Source organism: Colossoma macropomum, unplaced genomic scaffold (genome assembly GCF_904425465.1).
Source record: "Colossoma macropomum unplaced genomic scaffold, Colossoma_macropomum, whole genome shotgun sequence".
In the NCBI taxonomy this organism is placed as follows: domain Eukaryota; kingdom Metazoa; phylum Chordata; class Actinopteri; order Characiformes; family Serrasalmidae; genus Colossoma; species Colossoma macropomum.
Window position 1 is genome coordinate 19069719 of NW_023494787.1, and position 22399 is coordinate 19092117.

Sequence of the window (22399 nt, forward strand, 5' to 3'; positions counted from 1 at the left end):
ATACTTGATTTACTATACTTTGTTAATGCCAGTGTCTAAATATTATAAAGTGCTTAAAGAGCCCATACCATGGAAAACTGCATTTTCCTCACCTTTTTTTTGTGTATGTGTGTATGTGTGTGTGTGTGGGGGGATGTTTGGTGCAGTGTGTAAACACTGTTGACGTTTCAAAATGTACAATTCACTCTCCAGTTCATAGGAAACTAAGTCCACTCTTTCATCTTGAAGTTAAAAGGACTGTTTTAGTTCTGACTGCTTTTTAATGAGGCACAATACAGGGTAGCCCGTCAGAACTGATTTCATTTATATATATCAGTCTTAAAGGCATAGTGACACAAACGGCTTGCTTATATGTCTAAGAGACAAAGAGAGGCTGAGAAATTTTAATATCATAAGTGGACCTTAAAAATAAAAAACCTAGAAAATGTGGATTACGGTTCCTTTAAATGGTCATAATAGTATTTATGCATGTCACTAGCATTTCTGCTTTCCTGCAACCTTTTTAATGATAATGATAATCTCCAATCCCATCAAAATCATCAGGTACATCTGCTACCTGACTGGGGAAAGTTGCTGTACAACTGCAAAACATTATAGTTTTATGTAAAATGAAAGAACAGATGATACAATAAAGAAGCTTTTCCAGTAACACATTACCACAAAGTGAGGCTGCTATGCCTGGAGCTAGGGGTCTCCCTCACCGCAGTGCAGCATTAGATTTCTCACACAGAGAGAGAGGCCATTCCTCTCTGACTAATTCCTCACGTTTGTTAGAGTTCAAATATATTAGAACATCACAGTAGCAGCAACTGTCTGCAGAATGAACAACACAAACCATAACAAGAGAAATAAAGCTACCTGATTTATTTCACATACTTACTGAATCTAAATCATAAATGTTTGTTAAATGAGCAAAGAGTTTATGTAAAGCTTTATGAGTTTAAATAGAGTTTATGCAAAAACAACAGCAGTTATGTGAAGATAACAAGTAACCACAGTACATTTTCCTGTTATATAAAATATTGAATATAACATACAAATATTATACAGATATTTTACATTGACATTGAAAATGTTGAACAAACACTTTTGCTTTTAGTCTCTTCAGCCTGTCAATATGTACAGGGCTGTCCATACATCAGAGACCGATCTTCAGTTATTCAATTTCCAGTGAAAGGACAATCAAAGGAAAATAATAATAAAAAAAAAAAAACGTTAAAATAACAGTAGTTCCCAAAACTGTAGTTAATAAAATTATTTAAAGCTACAGAGAAATTGGGACGCTTAACAACCATGCAAGACCTGGTAGACGACCAAAGCTGGCACCATCAGATAAATAGCACTCAAAGAAGATAACTCAACACTATGGGTCTGCAAGGATGTGTAGCTGTCAAGAAGAGATAACGGAGAAAAGGACACAACAAAAAAAGAAGAAAATTTTTAAATCAAACAAAGAAGCTGCTGGTGTTGTCAGAACATCAGGACTGACCACCCCAGAGTCCAGACCTCAAAATGACAGAGTGTGTTTGTGATTAGTTGGATCATGAGAAGCAGAAGATGCAACCAACTTCTAAGACTGAACTTTGGAGATGTAGAAAAATATCCCTCCAGATTTCTAAAAGCAGCTCTCCTGTAAGAATGGAAGCTGTAATAGAGGTAAAGGTGTAATGAAGGTCAGACACACTAAATACTAAAACATTTGATATATTTAGCTGTTGAGGATCCTGCGTCTTTTGTGAAATAATTTGTTTTACTTTTTTCCTGATGCTCCAAATTAACTTTTGTTTAATGGCTGTTTTGTCTTGACTAGTTTTAAACAGACTAGAAATTAAATAAATGAAGGGTGGTCTCTGATTTTTGCCTAGTACTGTACACCAGGTGTGCACACACACACACACACACACACACACACACAGTACTGTATACCACATCAATCCAATAATCCAAGAGGCTATCACACCTCAGTGTTGTCTGACCTCACCAGCCAGAGGCCAGCAGCCCTCCAGTAGAGCTAAATTATATGTTTCAGTTCAGAGCCGGGGGCTTTAACTTTTGTCTTCAATTTTTTCCCCTTTGCTGTCCTGTAGAGGCCCGGACTCGTTGTGGCGGCGCGCTAGCCGCTTGCACGTGCATGATGTCACTGCAGCAATGCGGTAGGAGCGCGTGCTGCCATCGCGGCACCGCAGTTTCACGCGCCTCATCCGAGTGCCATCATTCACGCAGCGCCACGCCCGCGCATCCCGCCGCGCCCAGTAGCTCCCCCCGATCCAGTTGGGCAGCAGGTGGGCGGGGAGACACTCCCCGGCGCACACGAGCTCCTTCACGGCCTGCACGCTCGTGCACTGCCCGTCTGAGATGTACTTAGTGGACCTTAGCTCCCGGCAGCCCAGCTGAGACCGATCTGCCAAAACACAGCACACACACACACACACACACACACAGTAGTAACTATTATGCGACGTATTATTATCATCATTATTATTGTTAGAAAATATAAAAATATCATCGTTATATCTCTTAGAATTGTTCACATTGTTCAGGTGATTTTTAAATACACTTTCAAACAAATTCTGTGTCATGTACTTGTACAAGTTGGGTGGAAGGGTGCAGGGTACTTTTCTGAGGAAAAGAATCTGCTTTTTACTCACTTTCATTTTAGTCACTTACTTTTTGTAATTTTGATGGGAGTCATTTCATTTATCATTTTATTTTAGACCAGAAGGACTCAAAAAAGAGACTAACACTGTCTTAAATCAAGTTCTTCCATAGTGTACTAGCAGACTTTAGTGCAAGTAGTGGGTTTACACTTGAAAATGAAGCAGGAGTAGTGTATTGTTAATACCCAGATGGTGTACTAGAAAGGCTAAAAAATGAAGTGTGAAACAATGCTTAGAATAGCACTACAGCAGTGGTCTCCAGTCTTATCTGCAGTATTGCAGTGTTGGCTGCAGGTTTTCATTCCAACAAAGCAGCATTAATAGACAAGTGGAATCAGGTGTGCTCCTGCTCATTTGGAATGAAAACCTAAAGTCACACTGAGCCTTTATGGGTAAGATTGGTCAGCACTGGACTATGGGCTAAAAACACCACAAAAGTTGCCTGTTTGAAGAGATTAATGAGAGATGTTGGGGGTCTTAGGTGAGAACATGTTTGGGTCCTTGTCAACTTAACCCTCAATGTTGTATGTCATCAGTGATCTGATTTGGTCATAAAAGTACTTTTTGTGCTAAAATGAAATGACAACGCATGCAGATTTTAGGTGTAATAGAGTACAATTATCCAACTTTACTGGCTAGCTAGCTAGACGTATCAAATTATATTACCATGTCACACAGCTCATTTACCACCTCTACTCTTAATTCCTTACTCATTAACAAAACTGTAGTTTCCACCGACACATTGTCTTTGGATAGGTCGTTTCTCATAATCTGTGATGCTGTTGCTTCGTTAAGTTCCTGAAAAGCTGACCTTTAAAACACTGGGCCACTTAGTTGTTATGGAAAATGTCCAATGTTTCACATAAACTACATGTCCGACTTTGATTGCATAACTGCCGGTAAAATGACCTAGAACAGTGGACAGATGCCCTTTTCCTGGAGATGCGCCTTATAGAGTGTAGTTTCAACTACAATCTGCCACACCTCCTCCAGCTAAACTTCTGAAGTTCCTGATTGGCTGATCAGATGCATTAGTGTTAGGTAAGGGAGTTTGGCAGCATGTTAGAAGCAGGTTGGAACTAAACTTTGCGGAATTTCCAGGACAAGAGTTGGTTACCACTGATCTAGAAGCTATGTGTTCACAAAATTAAAACCTTAGAATTTAACTTGGAAAAAAAAGTAAATTTTTGTAAAATGTTGGAGTCAAGCTGAATTAAAATTTTGGTCCTTGTGTGGAGGGTTGAATCGATTTGAAATGCACTCTGAATTACCTTAGATTGCATTGATATACGTATAGCAGATTAACTTTGTGTCAGATATAGAGCCATATTGCAGTGCATTGTGAGTTAAATAATAAGGGGAGAAACATCATCAAAGGTCAGCAAAAATGGTAAAAAATTACCTGTGCAATCACAGCATGCCAGTTAAAACTTTAGTTGAAGTTTTACTGGACTGAACTAGGGTCATTTTTACATTGGGTGACCCCTAAAATGTTTAGAAAGGTTTGTTTGAGACAGCGGCTGTCCTCAAAAACACATATTACTGTACTATACATACCATACTAATGAATGCACTTCTAATGGCAGTACATTCATGTAGGTATGCTCTTTATTACAGTAGTATGCAGTTTTGAACGCAGCCAATGTGTTCAGGTAAATTAGCTACGCACCAATTTCCACTTGGTCATCCACGCTCCTTCCACCATCCCGTGCTCCATTTAAAGACACGTTGCTCGGAGTTTCCTGAAGTGTGGAGGCCACATGGGCACTGAGCAGCTCAGTAGCATCGTTGTGGAGACTCCCACAGGTCTTCAGCGCAACACAAAAGAAAAGCAGCAGCTGGCAACCTCCTGTGTCCACGGCCATGCCGATCCACTCATAAGAAGAGTCTTTTGGAGACTTTGGGTTCAGTGCGTCATTGAAGGTTTCAGAAGCAACGTGATGCTACCTGGTGCTCATGTGTTTATATATACAACCCTCCCTCCTTCACCCCTCCTTAGGTTTACAGTTAGTGTTTGGATGCTGAAGTGTGCAAGAAAAGGGAGTGTACTCACATTTCAGCACGCCTCCCCATATCCATATCAAAACATGTGCACAGTTGTGGCTGGTAGCCTACTGGATGTTGGATGTTTAATCTGGAAAGCCTACAGCATGCACATCTGAGGAATCTCTTTCCTGAGTGTGGGCGTAAATTAATAGGTGCAGAAATGCAATATGTTTTCAAGTCAAATTTTTGTTCTGATAAATAAGACTCATAATTAGAGAATCCTGTGCTTTGATCTACTTCAAACTAGTTTAATGCCACTCTTTTTGAATCAGTAAAGTATCAGATGAATCACACGGTTAGTTTCCATTGTGTAAACATATATTTTGGTCCGTAGGTCAAAGGCATTATTGTCATGCACAGTTCAAGAATGTTTGTTCAGTAAAAAGAAAAAGGTTAAGTTGTTAAAGAGAAATTTCCAAATTTTATACTTAATTCAACTGCTGAGATCATTTAGAGTGGTTTGATGTGAAATGGTGCATCAGAGAAACTCAGCAACTCTGATTTCTTTACAATGGTGGTGATAGGAATCAGAGGTGGCAAAGTCTACAGCGCAAATATAACTTTTTGATCATTAATGCTGCACTATGTAAGATTTGAAGATTTGGAGACCTCTCTGGTCGAAATGTGTTATTGCACACAACATGCAGAAATACATTTAGTACTGTCAGTTGTGTTTCACATCAAACCACCCTGAATTACTTTGTTTACATCTTAACAATTGATTCAAAGTTTAAAATTCTCTTTATTTTCTTATGTCCCTGGAAATCCTGTACATTCACGACTGTCTGGTCGGCATATCAAATACAGTTTTTTGGCTGCTCTGTCGGTATTGATGCTAGTTTTTTTTTACATGAGCACTAGTTTTAGACTCCAGGTCCAGTCAGTATAGTAATGAGTTCAAATTAAAGTTGTGTTTTTTGGACAAAGATCAGTCAGTAAGTGAAGACATTTAAAAAGGAGAACTGAGTGGACATTTCCTTTGAAATGTTATTTCCTGAAACCGTAATCACATGAACTTTACAGTAGGCTGCTCAGTGTTCACTTTTCTTGGAATCTTACCTGAGTATTGTAAGACAAAATTATTTTTATTCCCACAGGATCTCTTCATTTTAATATTTAAGGCAAAAGTCTTCATGTTCTTATATTTTTAACCACTCTTGCACCACAGATAAGTATTAGTGATTATATGAGATTTCATTTCGATTTTACAGGTTTAATTGCTATTGTATTGACATATCTCAAAAAAAACAGGTACATTTTAAAGCATGACAACTGACTTTGTCAATGTAACGTCTTGCCTAAATGGGCCTGATTTTGGTAGATAACCTACACAAGCTTTTAATGACAGGCTACTGTAAAGGCTACTTTTGTCCAGTTTGATGTCATTTCACCACAGTAAGTATTATGACAACTGATGCTTGTTGGAATAGATAGATAGATAGATAGATAGATAGATAGATAGATTTCAGTCTTTCAGTATTTCAGGCTTATGTAGGTCTTGTGAAGCCTCGTGAATGCTCCGCTTTTGTACAACGTCACCAATATTTCTATCCATATACTTGTTTAATGTTTATGACACTGTATTATGTCCACTTCATAAGTTGTAATGAACTTTGCTCTTGTTCAATCAGAACAAAGATTAATTTTAAGCATGAATAGTCTGTTTCTGGACTCTGGCAGAGTGGAATCTGGTGCGTTCTACTCCAAAACACTGTTGTAAAACTGAAGTATGTACAACAAACCCACGAAATAGGATATGGAAGGATTATTTTACCCCAAAATTATCCAAACAGGTGTCTCCGATGAGCTCATGAAATGAATGTGTGACACAAATGGTGTGGAGGCAACACAAAGAGCCATGCTCTCTTTATTCTACCGAAACTGTGTAACTCTCTAAATGAACCAAGGCTCTAATTTCACTCTTTCCTCAGGCTTTCACTATCAATTCATTTTACTACTCCACTGGTAGACTTCTTTGATTTAGGTTAGAGAGGGGGCATTAATATTTTGCAGATCTTGCTGTATTGTTAAATAATACCTTTTTTCCATGGGTTTTTTTCTGAAAGCCAGCTGTCAGAATGATCTCTTGTTACTTGGAAAGCTCTGTTAGTGATATTGTTTAGGGTTGGAGGATTTGGGGTTTTTGAGTTATTAGGAAACTCAGAATATTCAACCTCAGGGCTTGAAAGCCTAATATCAAAGCCATATGATATGAGGTGGCATTTGCTAATTTCTTCATATCTGAAAACCGGATTTTTGAGATATTCCCTTTATGCTACTGTAATGACTGTGACAAAGTCATAGATGGAGACAGAGGAGGGGGATACCTCTCAGGGGACACTGAGGGGTTACAGCACTGAATTATGAGCATATTGACATGCGACATGGCAAGAGAGAACACTAAACAGACCCTCATTGGCCTACAGGGTGAGATGCTCCCCTGGGACAAGGGCCAGGGACATGGGGAACAAAGCACTCAGGAACAGCTACAGAGCTCAATAGAATTCTGGTAGAGAGCCTTAGGATGTATATGACAGGGCCAAGTGTGGGAAAGTCCACAGTGGAGATCCCTTCTGTTACATTCTACTGTGCAGCAGTGCCTGGCTGCAGCTTACTGCTGAGATCTAAACAATTCTTAGTTTCTCAATTACTTTGAGGAATTTCAGAATTCAAATCAGAATCACTTATTAGCTAAGTACAGCCGTATGCAAAAGTTTAAACACCCCTGGTCAAATTACATGTTTTGCTGATTTTCTAAGTGAAAATAAGTGAGTATCTTCTACAGACAACACACTTAATTATGGCATTTTTCTGCAAATTTTAATGCATGATTTCTGTTTTTTTTTTTTGCTTTGAGTTTAACATGTTAGGAAAAAAAAAACTAAAAAATAAAATTGACCATAACTTTTGCACAGGCTATTTAATGTTTTTTCTTTTTCACGTTTCTTTATTTCCAGTAAATTCAGCAAAAGGCAGTAATTGTGCATTAAAACGTAAAAGTGTGATCTGTGTCAAGGATGGGTACTTGTTATCACAAAACATCAACAAAACATCAATTGACTTGGGGCACCCAAACCTTTGCATAAATCTGTATATATTCACAAGGAATCTGTTCTTGTGAATGCTTTGCTCACAAAAAGACAGACAATATATTGCAACATATAAATTAACAAAATACCAATACACACACAGTGTAAAAGTAGGCAATATAATACAGGTTCAGATGGAACAGATAACAGAAATAGCAACTGTACTACTACTAAACTATTTACTGCAATAGTGATGAGGACAGTGATGATGATATACATGATTGACACTGACAGTGCACAATGGTTGCATTTGTGTTTAAACTGCATTTGCACTGAAAACCTACAACAGTTCCTAAAAATCACTCCAAAAGGGTACATGTTCCAAAAAGTGCAATTCCAGTGTTTTGTAAATATCAGTATAGAAATAACTATATTGCACAGAGAGTGTTAGTAATGACACATATTTGGACAAAAGCTGCCCTCTACTGTCATAACCATTAAACTACTGCATAAACCTCAGAACCTTTACAGTGTCTCAGCACTCAGCATGGTCAGGGTTAGGATTATATGTTATGAAGTAATAAACTTGCAAGAAACTAAAGCATTCAAAATAAGCTACATGGTTCTTCAAAGGTAACTGATAGACCCATGATAACATCGTGAAAAGAATCATTTGAATGTGTAAATGGCCCTTGCAGGGTTACATGGTCCTTTTCTATTATGAAAAGGCTGTTGTATATGGTTCTTTAAAGAGCCTTTTTAAAATGGTTCTATATAGCACCGAAAGAGTTCTGCAATTGTTACAAGTCAAACAACGCTTTTTAATACTATATAGATCCCCTATCATGCATTGAGAATGAGAAAAAGGAATATAATATTGATTAAATGTTTATTCACAGACAAAAAAGGCAATAAAGAAAAAATAATGTTTGAAATTATAAGGTTTGAGATGATTATCTAGAGATGGCACCGATCAGATACCAAGTATTGCTATTGGGCCAATAACATCAGAAAATGCTGCATTGGATATTGGAGGGAAAAAAAGAACTAATCCGATCCAAACCTCAGAGTCCAAACTGACTCAGAACTCATCTTTAACAGCCATATCAAATCCATCACAAAGTCAGCGTTTTATCATCTAAGAAATACAGCAAAATTTAGAGATTTGATTCATATTAAAGATCTAGAAAAACTCATCCATGCATATATCTCCAGCAGGCTAGATTACTATAACAGCCTCCTTACTGGCCTCCCCAAAAAAACAGTGAGATGTCACAAAGTACTTATAAGTCTGCTGCCAGAGCACTAACAAAGAGATATGAACAAATCACTCCAGCACTCAGAGCATTACCCTGGCTCCCGGTCAGTTTCAGAATAGACTTCAAAATACTGCTTCTTGTTAATAAATCATAAAGAAGAGATCCGACACTGAACACTTTTAAATCCAGGCCCAAAACGTTCCTATTTGAGCAGGCTTTTCAGCTCAATATAAAACACTGTTAGTGTTTCTAGACCTTCTTCTCTGTAATGGCACTTATTTATCCTAGTTTATTTTTTACATTTTTAATTATCCCTATTTAATTACAAAATCGATTTTCTCTTTCAAATCTGTAGTTTTAATCATGTTTTAATCATGTTTTGAGCTTCTGTTCTCTTTACTCTTTAAATGACTCTATTTTCTCATTTGTAAAGCACTTTGAATGACACCAGTATATGAAAGGTGCTACATAAATAAATTTGCCCTGCCTTGCCCTAAAATAGGCTAATAAAATCAGCCAGCTGCCAATTTTGCTGTAAAGTAATTTCATGATCATGCATTCCTGATATCATGTCAGGAATGTGAGGGAGTGTTTGAGTGTTTTAAAAACGGCAGCTTACTCTCACATGTTAACTGAAGTTCCTTACACTGATACTCAAGGTTTCAATATCACTATCAGGTTAGAAAAGAAAAAGTGGTATTGTTCCATCTTATCATCAGAAAATATTATCAGAAAATATACAGATTTTGTTATTGTCTCTTCAGAAAAAGTGGAAGAAAAGCTTATGTAAATTTATATATAAAAAAAAAAACCTTTTTTGTCTCTGTATGTCTGTGTTGTTCTTGTGATAATGTTCACGATCTGTTCATGCTGACACTTACAGTTTCCTACACTACAAAAGATCCAGTTTTATCAGGGGCCCACTTCAGAAAAACATCCTGTGGACTTTGGTGGGCAATTCAACCTGGCTAAAACTTTTGACAACTAAGTGGAGCCCACGTAGTCAAACAGCTGGACCCTCTGTCTAACTAGTCCTGGTAACCAGACGCCTGCCACAGCCTTAGAGGGGTCAAGGTGCTCCTCAGAGGAAGCCTGTGAAGATCCAAGCACTACAAGAACCAAGCAATGCATAAAGTAGCTGCTGTCTTCTACAGCCATACCATCATCATGTGAAGAGGCACCAGTGGACACCAGAGGGAGCACTAACCTAAACATGAACTATTACCTGACATCATGCCACAGAGGCTGAAATCAGACTAAGCATCTCCTGTCAGATACATTTATGACTGCTGTGCATACCTGAGCAGCACCATATGGTCAGCTTTCTTTTTCTATTATTCAGTCATCCTGAAAAAACAGCTGCTTTATTAGGATGTTGTGTTCTGCCATAAAGTAGCACCATCCACTTGTGAGTTTTGAGGCATTTGCTTGCTGTTCCAATCACCTGAAGACATGTGATCCAGTTCCACGTTTCTCTGTTTTACTGATGAGGTGGTATGCTTTGAATTTTAAGGGAGTTTCTTTTTTTCTCTACCCTGTCCTCATTTTGTCATTCTAGTACAGGTTCATTTTCATCATTTCACCATGACACTTTGTTTCCGAACTCTAAAGGCTTTTTTGTAGTTTTTAGTAATCTGTAATGTGGCCTTTCTGTTCATGAGATCTTTGTTACATCTAACCTACGTCCTAGATGTACTTAATTTGTTTCATTGTGATTAAAATTATCCAGTGATAAGTATTAATTTCTGTCAGTTTAATAATTGCTACCAATATGTTCATGCTTAACAACATAGCAAAGACTTGATCAGTGAAATTTACACACAAGTTGCATGTTTGAGTTGCATGCAACATAATTTCTGTGCAACTTGTAGCAATTAAAAAAAACGTTTAAAAAGTTGCATGCAACACATTTGATTCAATTTGATAACTGAGTTTCAAAAGAGTTGCAGGATGGTTTATTTATGAAACTCAACCAGAATATAGTTTATTGTAGGTTTCAAGAAACTAAAGATGCAAGAACATTTCAACATGTAAGACCAGCCTAAAAGGTTTTTGGTCATATCAGTGATTGATTAATTCTGATTTTTTAGTCTCATGATGGCCTGCTTTAAAGCTGTTGATAACTGTCTGGTCCTCATGTTGTGAGACAACAGCAGTACAACTCCAGGATTCAAACATCACATGAAGAACCAACTCTAGGCCTTTTCTTATATATTGTGCATGAGTCAATAAGTTGGCTAAAAATGAACTAAGCAATTACTTCCCCGAATTCCAGGGAACATATATAATGACTAGGTTTTCTGTGTGCTTCATCCAGTATAAATGGCCATTTTTAAACTCACTTTAAATGCTCTTAAATTAAATCTGATATTCTTCAGCTTAACCTTATGGTCACTGTTTCATTTCAAATTTAGTAAGTGGAATTTAGAGCCAATACAACAGACATTTTTTTTCACTGTCCGAATACTTTAAGACTCTGCTTTGTCTATAGTGTAACTACACTAGTTCTCACATTGGAAAAAGAAGACTTATTATTATATTTTACAAAAGGTCATTTACTAATTTGTCACTGTGAATTTTAGATTATTGGAAAAAAAACTATTTAACCCATTTATTCTACCATTTCTTACAGATTATGATCAGCTGGTCAGCTCAAAATGGGAACCCAACTGTTAACCCAAGTTGAACTCTTCTAAATGTCTGAGACACATTTACAGCATGAAGACAATGTCAGTGCTTTACCATTTGTCAGAGATTTCTTTCAGAGTGAGAGTTTTTACTTTGGCATTTTCTCTGCTTCTGCCAGGCCTTGCACACTTTCTTAAGGGTGGAAAAGTATAGGCTCTGACATGCCTGACGACAGTACACGACCTGAACAAAGACCATCAAGGTGACAGGCAAGAGCTAGATGGCTTCTTTGAGAAGTTCTCCCATCCACATCCACAGTTCATGATATAAACCACTGTTCTGTTTCAAATGTAGTCATAATAAGTACATTTGATTACAGAGATTGAACTGAACTCTTTAACTTCATGTATGTGCCTATCTGCTCAGTGAATCCTGAAAATATTTTGTATCAGTGAAAAAAAGAAAAAAGCTTACAAAAAAAAAAAACACAGACTTATGATTACATGACAGGAAGTACCAGTACCATTTCACAGAAGGAACACCTCTTGTCGCTCCCATCTCTCCACATTTAGACTTGGCATTCATTAAGGAGCCATCTGCCCTGTTACTGCCTGGGTCAGAGCTGAGAAGACTGTCAGGTCGTTCCCCTAGAAACATGTACAGTTGGCTTTGAAAGATTAAAGCATTCCAATCACTTTGCTGCCACAAAAAAAATAGAGAGATTCTGAAATCTGTCCCAATCTCCCAACAAAGTACAGTGGAGATGATATGTCAGGAAGTACTTATAAAGTTTAATTCACAGGAACAGTGTTCTGGACCAGCTGTTGCAGCAATGTGGCCTCACAAAAAAGGAACAACTGGATGCAGTCCTGAATACGTTTATCTAGGTAATGCAGAAAGTCGTCTTCATTGTATCCTTTTAAAAAACCATAACAAACCATTATCGCTGGGCGTTGGTGGTAAGGTATTTGGATTTGGTACATCTGCGTACGTCTGAACAATAGGTAAACTAATGTAGGTGCAAACCCGTAGACATTTGAAACACTACTTATGATTATAGATAATGATGCCAAAGAGGTGCAGAAGCGCAACACAGAAGACAAGGTGGGTAGTAACTATTTACAATTATTCCATTGTAAATATGATCGCATTCTAAACACTTACCTCTGAGCACTGACTTCAGAAATGTATTATTAATTTTAGTGCATCAACAAGAGAAGAATAGAGTGTAACCAACTTCACTTCCTATGCTGATAGGTGCTGGACGTACTGTCTGGCAGCAGATCTTTAAGTTAGTACTTAGCTTCATGAATAGTACTTTCATACTTCTAATCAATTATTTTTTGGAAAGATGTTTTATTTTTATTTCAGCCTACTCTACCAACTTCTGCAAACAACTGTAAACTAATATTGAGGAGTTTCACTGAGTTGCATTGAGCTGAGATGAGTTGAGCTGAGTTAAGTAAATACAGCAAAGTGATTCAGTATATTATGTGCATTTCAATAGTGCAAATTAAAAGTAGCCAGTGCAGCAGTCACTCAAAGTATCACTTAAATTTCTCTGTGGGCTGACGGAAAAAATGTTCCTGAAGAGGCTCCTTTTGGTAATTCAGAGTCTGTATCGCCTGCCAGAACTGAGGAGCTGAAATCTGAGGTGTGCTGTGGAAGAGGGGTCATGGGCGATTTCTGTTCTCTTTTCTTGGTGCGCTTGCTGTAAAAACCTAAAAATATGCTGGAGAACCACAATTAGAAACACGAATGACTGCTAAATGGGAAGTTCCACCGATTTTCCAAAATTTCTGCATAATTTAATTGGTAATAAAACAAAGTCACTGTATTGGTTTGATGTGAATTGCTCTGTTCCAGGATTATTCACAGTGGTGCTGATAGGAACTAGAATTCTGAAGTATTTAATGAGTCTAAAAGCTCCCTCACAAAAAAGTTATTAAACAAAATGGTTACGAATATGATACCTGATACTTGAGACATTTTTTACGATAGTTTTGAGGTGTAATTTGAAATGTGATTTATACGTAATGTAATTGTTAAAATTAATTAATTGCGAGGAGATACATGCATGGTGTTATGAAGCAAAATACTCCCACAAGAGAACAATTTCCCCCCAGATTTACCACTATTTTACCATGATCAACCTTATATATAAAAACCCAGAAGACGTGTAGGTTCACTAGTTGAAGAGTAAATAAAATGGCAACCCCTGGTTCCTATCACCACCACTGTAAAGATATCAGAGTTGATAAGCCTCTCCAGAAGCAACACTTCACATCAAAACACACTGAATGACTTGTTTACATCTGAACAATTGATTTATACTGAAAAGTATCATAATTTCTTTTTAAAATGTACGATGAGACTTGTGTATGCTTACTTTGATGATTTATTTGCTAATTTTATGTATTCTGTGAGTAAATCTTTTTTATGCTGTGGCTTTTTGTTTTGCCTGTGTGTGGACCATTAACTTGTCCTGGTACAATGAAGATTATAGTAATTTGGCTGGGTTTGGCACATTTACCTCATAAAACGATGATGGTTTGTGGGTATTGTCCATGTGGAACAAACAAAGTAAAGTACAGGAATGGCACTCATGGGAGATCACATCTGATGATTTTTGAGGGTTTACTCAAGAGTAGTAGAGTGAAAGGGTCAATGTTGCTGTACCAGACAGTGCAAGACGATGTCAGAATGCTTACAGAACAGAACTGTATGAGCTGCTGCAGAGACATTTGTAGCTAAAGGTTGCCATTTGCATCACTGCATGGTGTTGAAAAACTGCTTGGCATTCGATAATGACATCACCTCTTGAGGAGAGCATTTAATTGGTCATCACACTCCTGTAGGAGGGCCAAGCACTTTTGTAGCACACAGCTGATGCAGCACAATTCACAGACTCAATTACCCTATATAACTGATCAAAAGCAACCGTGACCACTAAAAGCAGATTTTTCTTCAGCAACACCACAATATACTCTTAACAATAGAGGCTTCTATGAAACCTTTTCATTGATATAGAACCTATTCATTACATGGAGGTTCTTTAAACTTTAAAAATGTTCTTTACACAGAACCATCAACTGAAACGTTCTTTACAGAACCAAAAGCGATTTTTGAATGGCATCGTTCCAAAGAGATTTTTTGCCACCTTTATTTTTAAGATCATATGACAGGAAGGCTGGTGTGGGAACAGTAAAAGAGGGAAGAAGCAGGGGTAAAGAGGCAGAAAGGTGACAAGGAAAAAAGTCCATCACAGTGAACTAGTTCAGAGAAGGAGGACAGAACCATCTTGACCCATCTAGCAAGTTTCCAAGAACTGGCCACATATCACATTTCACATTCCTTTGACTCAGCCAAAGAAGAGACGAGGACTGAGGACGAGTTGACAGTCACTGTGAGAAGCTTACCCATCAGAAAGCAGTGAGTGAGACATCTGAGATATTTCACATGCCATGTTCCAACTTCCATGAGGCACATTCTGTGGCAGCCAAAGCTGTACGACAGATCAAATTACACTGTGCTTCCATAAACACTTGCTTTGTAAGAATTTTATTTTTTTAAGCTTTTATTTTTAACACCTACTATTCGTTGTAAGCACTTTGAGTAGCTACCTGCATTAAATGTGCTTTATAACTAGAGGCATTATTATTATTATTATTATTATTATTATTATTATTAGGGACACTCTGACCAAAAATAAAAATGTAACCAATGTCTTTGTTGTAAATATGCTTCCTTGTATTCTACAGCCACATTACCACAGTAGTCTCTAAACCAAGATCGTCTGGTTTTCACATTATCTCATTGTATACCAGGCTAAGAAAACTTCCTTCCAAATACAATAAAAATACAAAATTACAGTGCACAGTTTCTATTTGCTTGCTTTTGATATAATGGGAAAAAAATTAAAAGAAAATATTAAATGTGCCATAACTTTTGCACAGTTCACATGTTATTTTTTATTTTTTCCAATATATATTAAATTTAGTACATAAACAGTAATTGTGAAACTGTGTTCTCTGGTTTCACTTAGAAAATCAACCAAACATGTAAAATAACCAGAAGCACCCAAACCTTTGTGTCTCGAAAGTGGAAGGAACTTTTGGAAAACTACAACTGCTTTGATGACAGCCTTTGTTTTTTCTGTTTGTTTGTTTTTTGGTGGGTAATGAAGAAGGATGAAAGATACTGTTACTGTTAGGAAGCCAAATATCATGTCTGTATTAAATTGTCTTTACATCAATGGCCAGTCTAGCGGTCAGGATTTCTTTACTGCCATGAAGGGGGATTTCCATTGGATGTATGACATATCTGGGGATGGATGCTGGGTATTGTAGTAAAAGAACATTGATGGACACACAAAAAAACACAAAATAAATACAAAATTGAAAATTCTGTCAAACTGATAAGACTGAGGGATAGAATATTAAATGACATGACAAATAACGTATTAACTGCTTGTTTCAGATCGTAATGCCAGCCTAGTCCTGGACTATACAGCATTCTGAATGCAGATTCCCCACTGAATGGCAAGTGTAGCCAGGTCTAGGCTTAATCCCTGTGCAGGAAACCAGCACATAGTGTTCTATGGGTTAGTTATCTGGATGTAAGTTAAACTACACAGCCAATAAAGATTCTTCACACAAAAAGCTTTTTTGTCTAGGAACTGAGAGGGACTTGCATAAAAAGCCACAAAATTAAAACAAACAAACAAATGAACAAACAAATAAATACATAAGAATATCATCATAAAATCATCTTAAATCAAAAATATATTGTAATACATTGCTTACACTTCTTACATTTTGATTGTTGCATTATTATTATTGCAAGGTTTATATATATATATATATATATATATATATATATATATATATATATATATATTTAATTCCTTTAATTCCTCCTATTCATATTCTTTTGGCATTTGATTTTACATTGTTTACTGTTATATATTTTATAAAGCTGCCTTGGGGTTCTTTACAAGTACAAATGGCGCTGTAAAAATAAAGTTGAGTTGTCCTGAGCTGAGCTGAGAGTTGAAATGACTGAGGATAAGAGTGATAAATCCTGCACATTCTGGTCTGCTTCAAAAGTGTTCTGCCCTACTACAGAGAGCACATCACAGCTCTGTCCTACAATATATATTTAGTCAAACATAAATGTAGCATGGGTGTTGGCTGCTGCAAACCGATGCCACGACCTGGTTACGTGCCCTTCACTTATCAGGGATCAGTGTTATAATAGCTCAGATCACTGGCTGCATCTACACCCAACAATATCCTACACGCTTAAAAATGATGGCTCTTCAAGGGTTCTTTAGTAAAGAAAATGGGTCTACATAGAACCATGAACACAAAGAACCCTTTGCATGATGCTATATAGAATCTTTTTGAAAAGGATTCTATATAGCACCAAAAAGTGTTCTTCTATAACAAGCCTGACATTGTAACAATATAAAAACCCTTTTTGGTGCTATACAGAACCCTTTTCAAAAGAGTTCTATACAGAACCATCTACAGCACATTCTCCATCAATCTGAAGAACGCTTTCATGATGCAAAGAACCCTTAAATCATGCAAAGGGTTCTTTGAGTGTTCATGGTTCTATGTAGAACCATTTTCTTTACTAAAGAACCCTTGGAGAACCATAATTTTTAAGTGTATTATATGCTAAGAAAGTCTATAACTGTCTTTAATTTGTCCTGAAGTCATAGTTGGGTCAGTGCAATCCGCATATAAGAGGTCTCTGCAAATGATCACGATGATTTTATGGAAAGGTCCCACAGGCAGTGTGGTACTCTATTGATCCTATGTAAAAGAAGAAGTTATTGATAGCAAACTGTCATATTGGCCTTGCAAAAAAAGAGAAAATCTTCTCACTGGTTTGCTTGTATTTTAAGATTTTCAGAGCAGCGTGTGAATGTACGTGGGTGTATGAGTGAGTGTGTATGTGTGTGAACAGATATTTTGAGTCTATCCAATTGAGTTGTCTAGCTCTGTCTCTGCCCCAGTATCCAGCCTCATCCATTTAATCTCAACAATGCCTAATCACAGTCTCTCGCAAGCCAGACTTCTGCCTATTGTCAGAGAGTCTGGTGCATTCTGTCCCTAAATGTGGCTAAAAACAGCATACTTTGGTAAGAAAGAGCCGCTTGACTGACATGCAAAATCACCAAACACAGACTTGAGTTTTTGCATGATGTGTTCACTCAGGCAATTTTCAAAACTGTGACATGGATCGACAAACGCCACAAGTGAAAACTACTAAATGCTTTTTAGATGCATTTCTAAGAACTTCACAGGATTTTTTTCAACCCAGCGACTATTTTGTTGAGAGAAGCTCATGGGACGCAGAGCAGGTAGCTACTTGCAAAAATGTGTTTCCCATTGGGCTGAACAAGCAACAGATATCAGATGCTCCAGCTATGTGTGGGCAGAGCATCTGAGGCTGAAACTAGCCTAAGCATGACACCATGAAACATTAGGTGTGTCACGATCAGCATGTTTATATTCATTTTTTTCTATATGGGGGGTCGCAAGACAATACACAATGTAATTAAAATACAGCTAGATTTCATGCTATAAAATGTAAGTTCTATTTAACACAATCCATGATATTCTGAAAATTTTAACCATGAACATAGCTTTTAGAATTTTCTGTTTGTCCTTAAATTGTGCCATAGTTACACACTGGAGCCTGAGGAAAATTTGAATGTCTATTTTGGATGGATGATTAACCAAGCTGTTTGAAATGGTGAGCAGAGTTTTGTAAGCAGTTCGGTTTCACAGTTGAGTACAATAATGACAGGCAAAGAGCAGAAGACTGAACGATGACAGCATGCCAACATTGAGGAAGTACTGCTGCTAATACCTCAACTATGCTAACTCATCCGTGAAGACATCACCCAAATGTCTCAGTTACTGGAGCGAGGAGAAAAAGTGAGTCGCAGCAGCTACTGCCCAGAGGATTCAAGCAGCTGGCAAGTGCTGATTCTGAATGGGCAAAGGAATTAACACCAACAGGGATGTTTAAATGTTCGTATAGCTGCTCGGTTGTGGAGAGACCTGGATTCTGCAGTTTGCTGGGAGTGACTGAGTCATGTTAGAAACTCCACTCTCACTCATCTCCGCCCAAAAAAGCCATACTGACACAACATCTGACTGCAAATGAACACAAGATCTGACTGTAAATGAACTTCTAAAATTTGAGATGTAGCCTTATCGCCCACCTGTTTGTTTACTTTTATTATTATGAGACATAATTAGTAATAATAAACATAATTACCAAACACACAGAAGTGCAGCATGTATATCTTGCACTTTTGTTTATATTATTTTTGTTTTCTTGTGCTAGTTGTCACTTGCACAAGCACTGTTGTCTTCTCAGGGAAAAAAAAATCATATGGAGACACTAAAAAATAAATAAATAAATAAATGTGAATATTTCTTTCCTAATTCTGAATCGAAAATGTATCGTATTGAGTTGCAAAAATGGCAATACATATTGTATCGTGAAATTTGTGTGTCACTTCTTGCCTATTAAACATAATGAAAAGAATACTCATGTTAGGCCAGAAATTTGCTTCTTTTTTGTTGTCACCTGAGTGGTTGGATAGCACAGTGGATAACAGTATCACCCTGGGATGTAAAAGATTCCCCATTCAGGCACTGCTATATCCTAAGCTATAAGAGTCCATGAGCAAGCCCTCTAATGTTAAATTTACCTATTAAGTGACTTTGGATAAAAGTGTCTTATGAATAAATTAATGTAGATGAGGGGCACTTTCACACTTAGAATCAGCACTCAGCTGCTACTTATAAACAGCATGCATGAGAGGAGCCTTGCAGTTCTGGACGGAGGTCAACATTAAAAATTCATGCACTACAGCATTCAAGTACATCAAAGTAAGGGTTTACTTGAAACAGCACCCTTTAGTAGTTTATAGTTTGATTATTCAATATAACAACCAGTTCTGATTTAAAATCTGTCTGTAGACAAGGCATTTCCCTATAACAAGCTTTAATGCTTTCGTACAACGTCAGTTGTGTGACTCATAATCTGTGCTGCTTCTTGGCCAGAGCTGAACAACTGCGTTGGTGGCACAGAGTGCAAGCAGCACATCTGATTTTGACAGGCAGGGGGGCTCTTGTGATTTGCTGTTTTTAACTGTTCTGCCTTCTGACAAAAGAGTCTGAAGAAGCCTGTACTGTAGGCTACATTAGTGGTGCTTCTGCATTATCGAAACACTTTTGAGCTGCATGTTCGCCTCTCAGGAGTCTCCACCATCTGCCTGCCTAACAATGGAGAACATATGCTGTCGCCTCAGTCCATCAGACAGTAAATGACTTGGCTGCTCATTCAGCAATTACATAATTGACAAATGACCTACGACCTCTAAATCAAATGAATCGTATACCATAGATAAGAAGTCACGGATTTGACTGAGAAATGTTGAGAAATAATGTTCATGTACATATTTGTAATACTCATTGTGGCTGTGTTTAGCACTTTTGCATTATATTGTTGCTATTTGCATTCTATATTGTTAATTTACCAGTTTACCAAAGACAAATTCGCTCATGCGATAAAGCGGTTTAAATTCTGGTCAATACAGAACACTGAGCAAAAAAGTTGTGCTATAGAGTGAATTTTCCTTACTTCACTGGACTTAATTCTACACTACTGAGAAAGCAATGAGCCGTACACCCCCTGCATGGAAAGGAATATAAATATGTAACATGTAAATTGCAAACTGTGCACATCAGATTGGCACAGTTTAGAATATGATATTTTAAATGTAATACAAAACATTTCACATGCAAAACAATGAAAACTGAAATAATAGTTTTTGCTTTTGGATATATAATGACACTGTTGCTTTTCCACCAAAACAATACCTGAGCAACCTGCAGTCTCTCTCTTCCAGCAGCTGTTGGATCCCCTCTTTGGATTAGCTGCTTTTTGAATTGCAAATAAGAGTATTTTGCCTTTTCCCTCTCCTCCTTTCAAACACGTTGATTCATTTCGCAGGCCAAGCTAATTAGAAAGAAAAAAAAAAACACAGAGCTCCTGAGTTTATATCACAGTAGTCATGGCAGAACAGCCTGTCATTGGATCATACCATTGTAGCACACAAAAGGGGGAGGGGGTTCAAAATGCGCTGAAATATGTAAACATTACAACATTATTTTTTTCCTTAGTAAATCATCAGGCGTCTTTGTGTATAGTTGTGTCTTTCTTGAAATATCGCAGTGTTTTTTGGTAAAAAAAAATGTTCTCTACACTACTGCTGTCAAACTTGGACCACGCTGGCTGCTGCATGTCACTTGCCTCCTCAAGTTGAAGCGAGTGAGTCTGCAGTCGCCACCAGAGCTGAAAACTCTTCACGAGGCAAAGCCACTGCCAGGTAATTTAACCGCTTAAACGAGCGAGTTTATGAATATGCAGATATGATATGAGTGTACGATTTGTTCTTGCTGTCTCATTTTTCGTCACCTTATTTAGACTACAGAGCTTCTTGTTTGAAATGAGTATAGCAGACTGGATGTTTTAGGCTATTAAACATGAAGTAGGCTATAACCGTATAGACTGACCATAATGAAACAGCAGACTAAAAGATTACCACAAGGTCGGCCCACTTGGCTTTGAATGAAGAAAGTCTGGTCGTTTTTGACTTTAATTACTGAAATATGTTATATGAGTCATTACACAGGGCATAACAAGTTAAGTTGCAGTTAAATGTTGTTCCATTACGGGTATGAATCTGTTGAGCCACGACCCACGTTGTCATAAAGTTTGGCAGCAGTTATCAGACAAATCTTGTCCTAAACTCATCCGTTTAAATCTTGCATGGGCAGTTATAATAAAGGTTATTGTTATTCAAGGCAGCATTTTGAGGATGCAGTAGTGTGTAGGCTAAAGGTACTGATGGACAGAAGAACAGTGATTCAGTTCACACTGAGTGCCTTTACTCACTGATATTAACTGTAACAAGCTGTACTGCGGCGCTTGTGAGAGGAACATGACTGGATGTGTGCTTCACTGAGCCGCTGTGCATTTATCCGGTAGGTGTGCTTATCTTCTCACGCAAAGCTGGCCTGATCTGGTGCAACCAAGTGTTTACTCCAGGCGTGCACTCAAGAAGTTGGAAGTAATTCAGTCAGTGTCCAGCTGTAGTTGGACTGCAGTTACGAACGTGTTCATAAGAATATAATATTTTTTGTTCTTCGTTTCCACATAGTCATTCCTTTATCACCATCTCGTATCTTTTGGCTCTTTCTTATGCTGGTGTAAATTGGGATAAAGGATACATGTGTATGTGTGAGGAGAGTGGAGTTCTGCTTTGTGGCTGCCAGAGGTGGGTAGAAGTAAAAGTAGCTACTATAAAACTACTTGAGTAGGAGTGAAACAGTATCTGGCCAAAACCTTCTCAAACACAGAGCTCCCTGTAGAACTGCAGTGGAACCTGTCCAACATCATTTAGCATAGGAACTGGAGCATAGGAAGTTTGTAAGATGCTCTTGCTCTCTTTTTTGGGATCCTGATGTAAAATAAAATGTAGAGGTTAAGTGCTGAACCAACACAACAGAATGAAATTAAACCCCCAAAAAATGGAATTAGAAACTGAACGTCAGAGACTGAAAAAGAACTGAAAAAAAAGTAGATTTGTATCACAAATATAAGTACGTAGAACTGACTAAATGTTGCTACCACACAGGGCTGGGCGGTTAATGAAATTTTTATTTTAAATTAAGATTTGGCTTCC

The 22399-nt window shown here is 37.6% G+C and overlaps 1 protein-coding gene across 1 annotated transcript; it reads right to left on the reverse strand.

Annotated features, from left to right (window-relative positions):
• Positions 1 to 1875: 1875 nt before the first annotated feature.
• sostdc1b (sclerostin domain containing 1b) lies at positions 1876 to 4631 on the reverse strand. Its single transcript, XM_036565656.1, has 2 exons — positions 4327 to 4631; positions 1876 to 2401 (listed from the first exon to the last, which is right to left on the reverse strand). The coding sequence occupies exons 1-2, from the start codon at positions 4520 to 4522 to the stop codon at positions 2046 to 2048; spliced, it is 552 nt and encodes a 183-aa protein (XP_036421549.1). The 5' UTR covers positions 4523 to 4631; the 3' UTR covers positions 1876 to 2045.
• Between the last annotated feature and the right edge of the window lie 17768 nt (positions 4632 to 22399).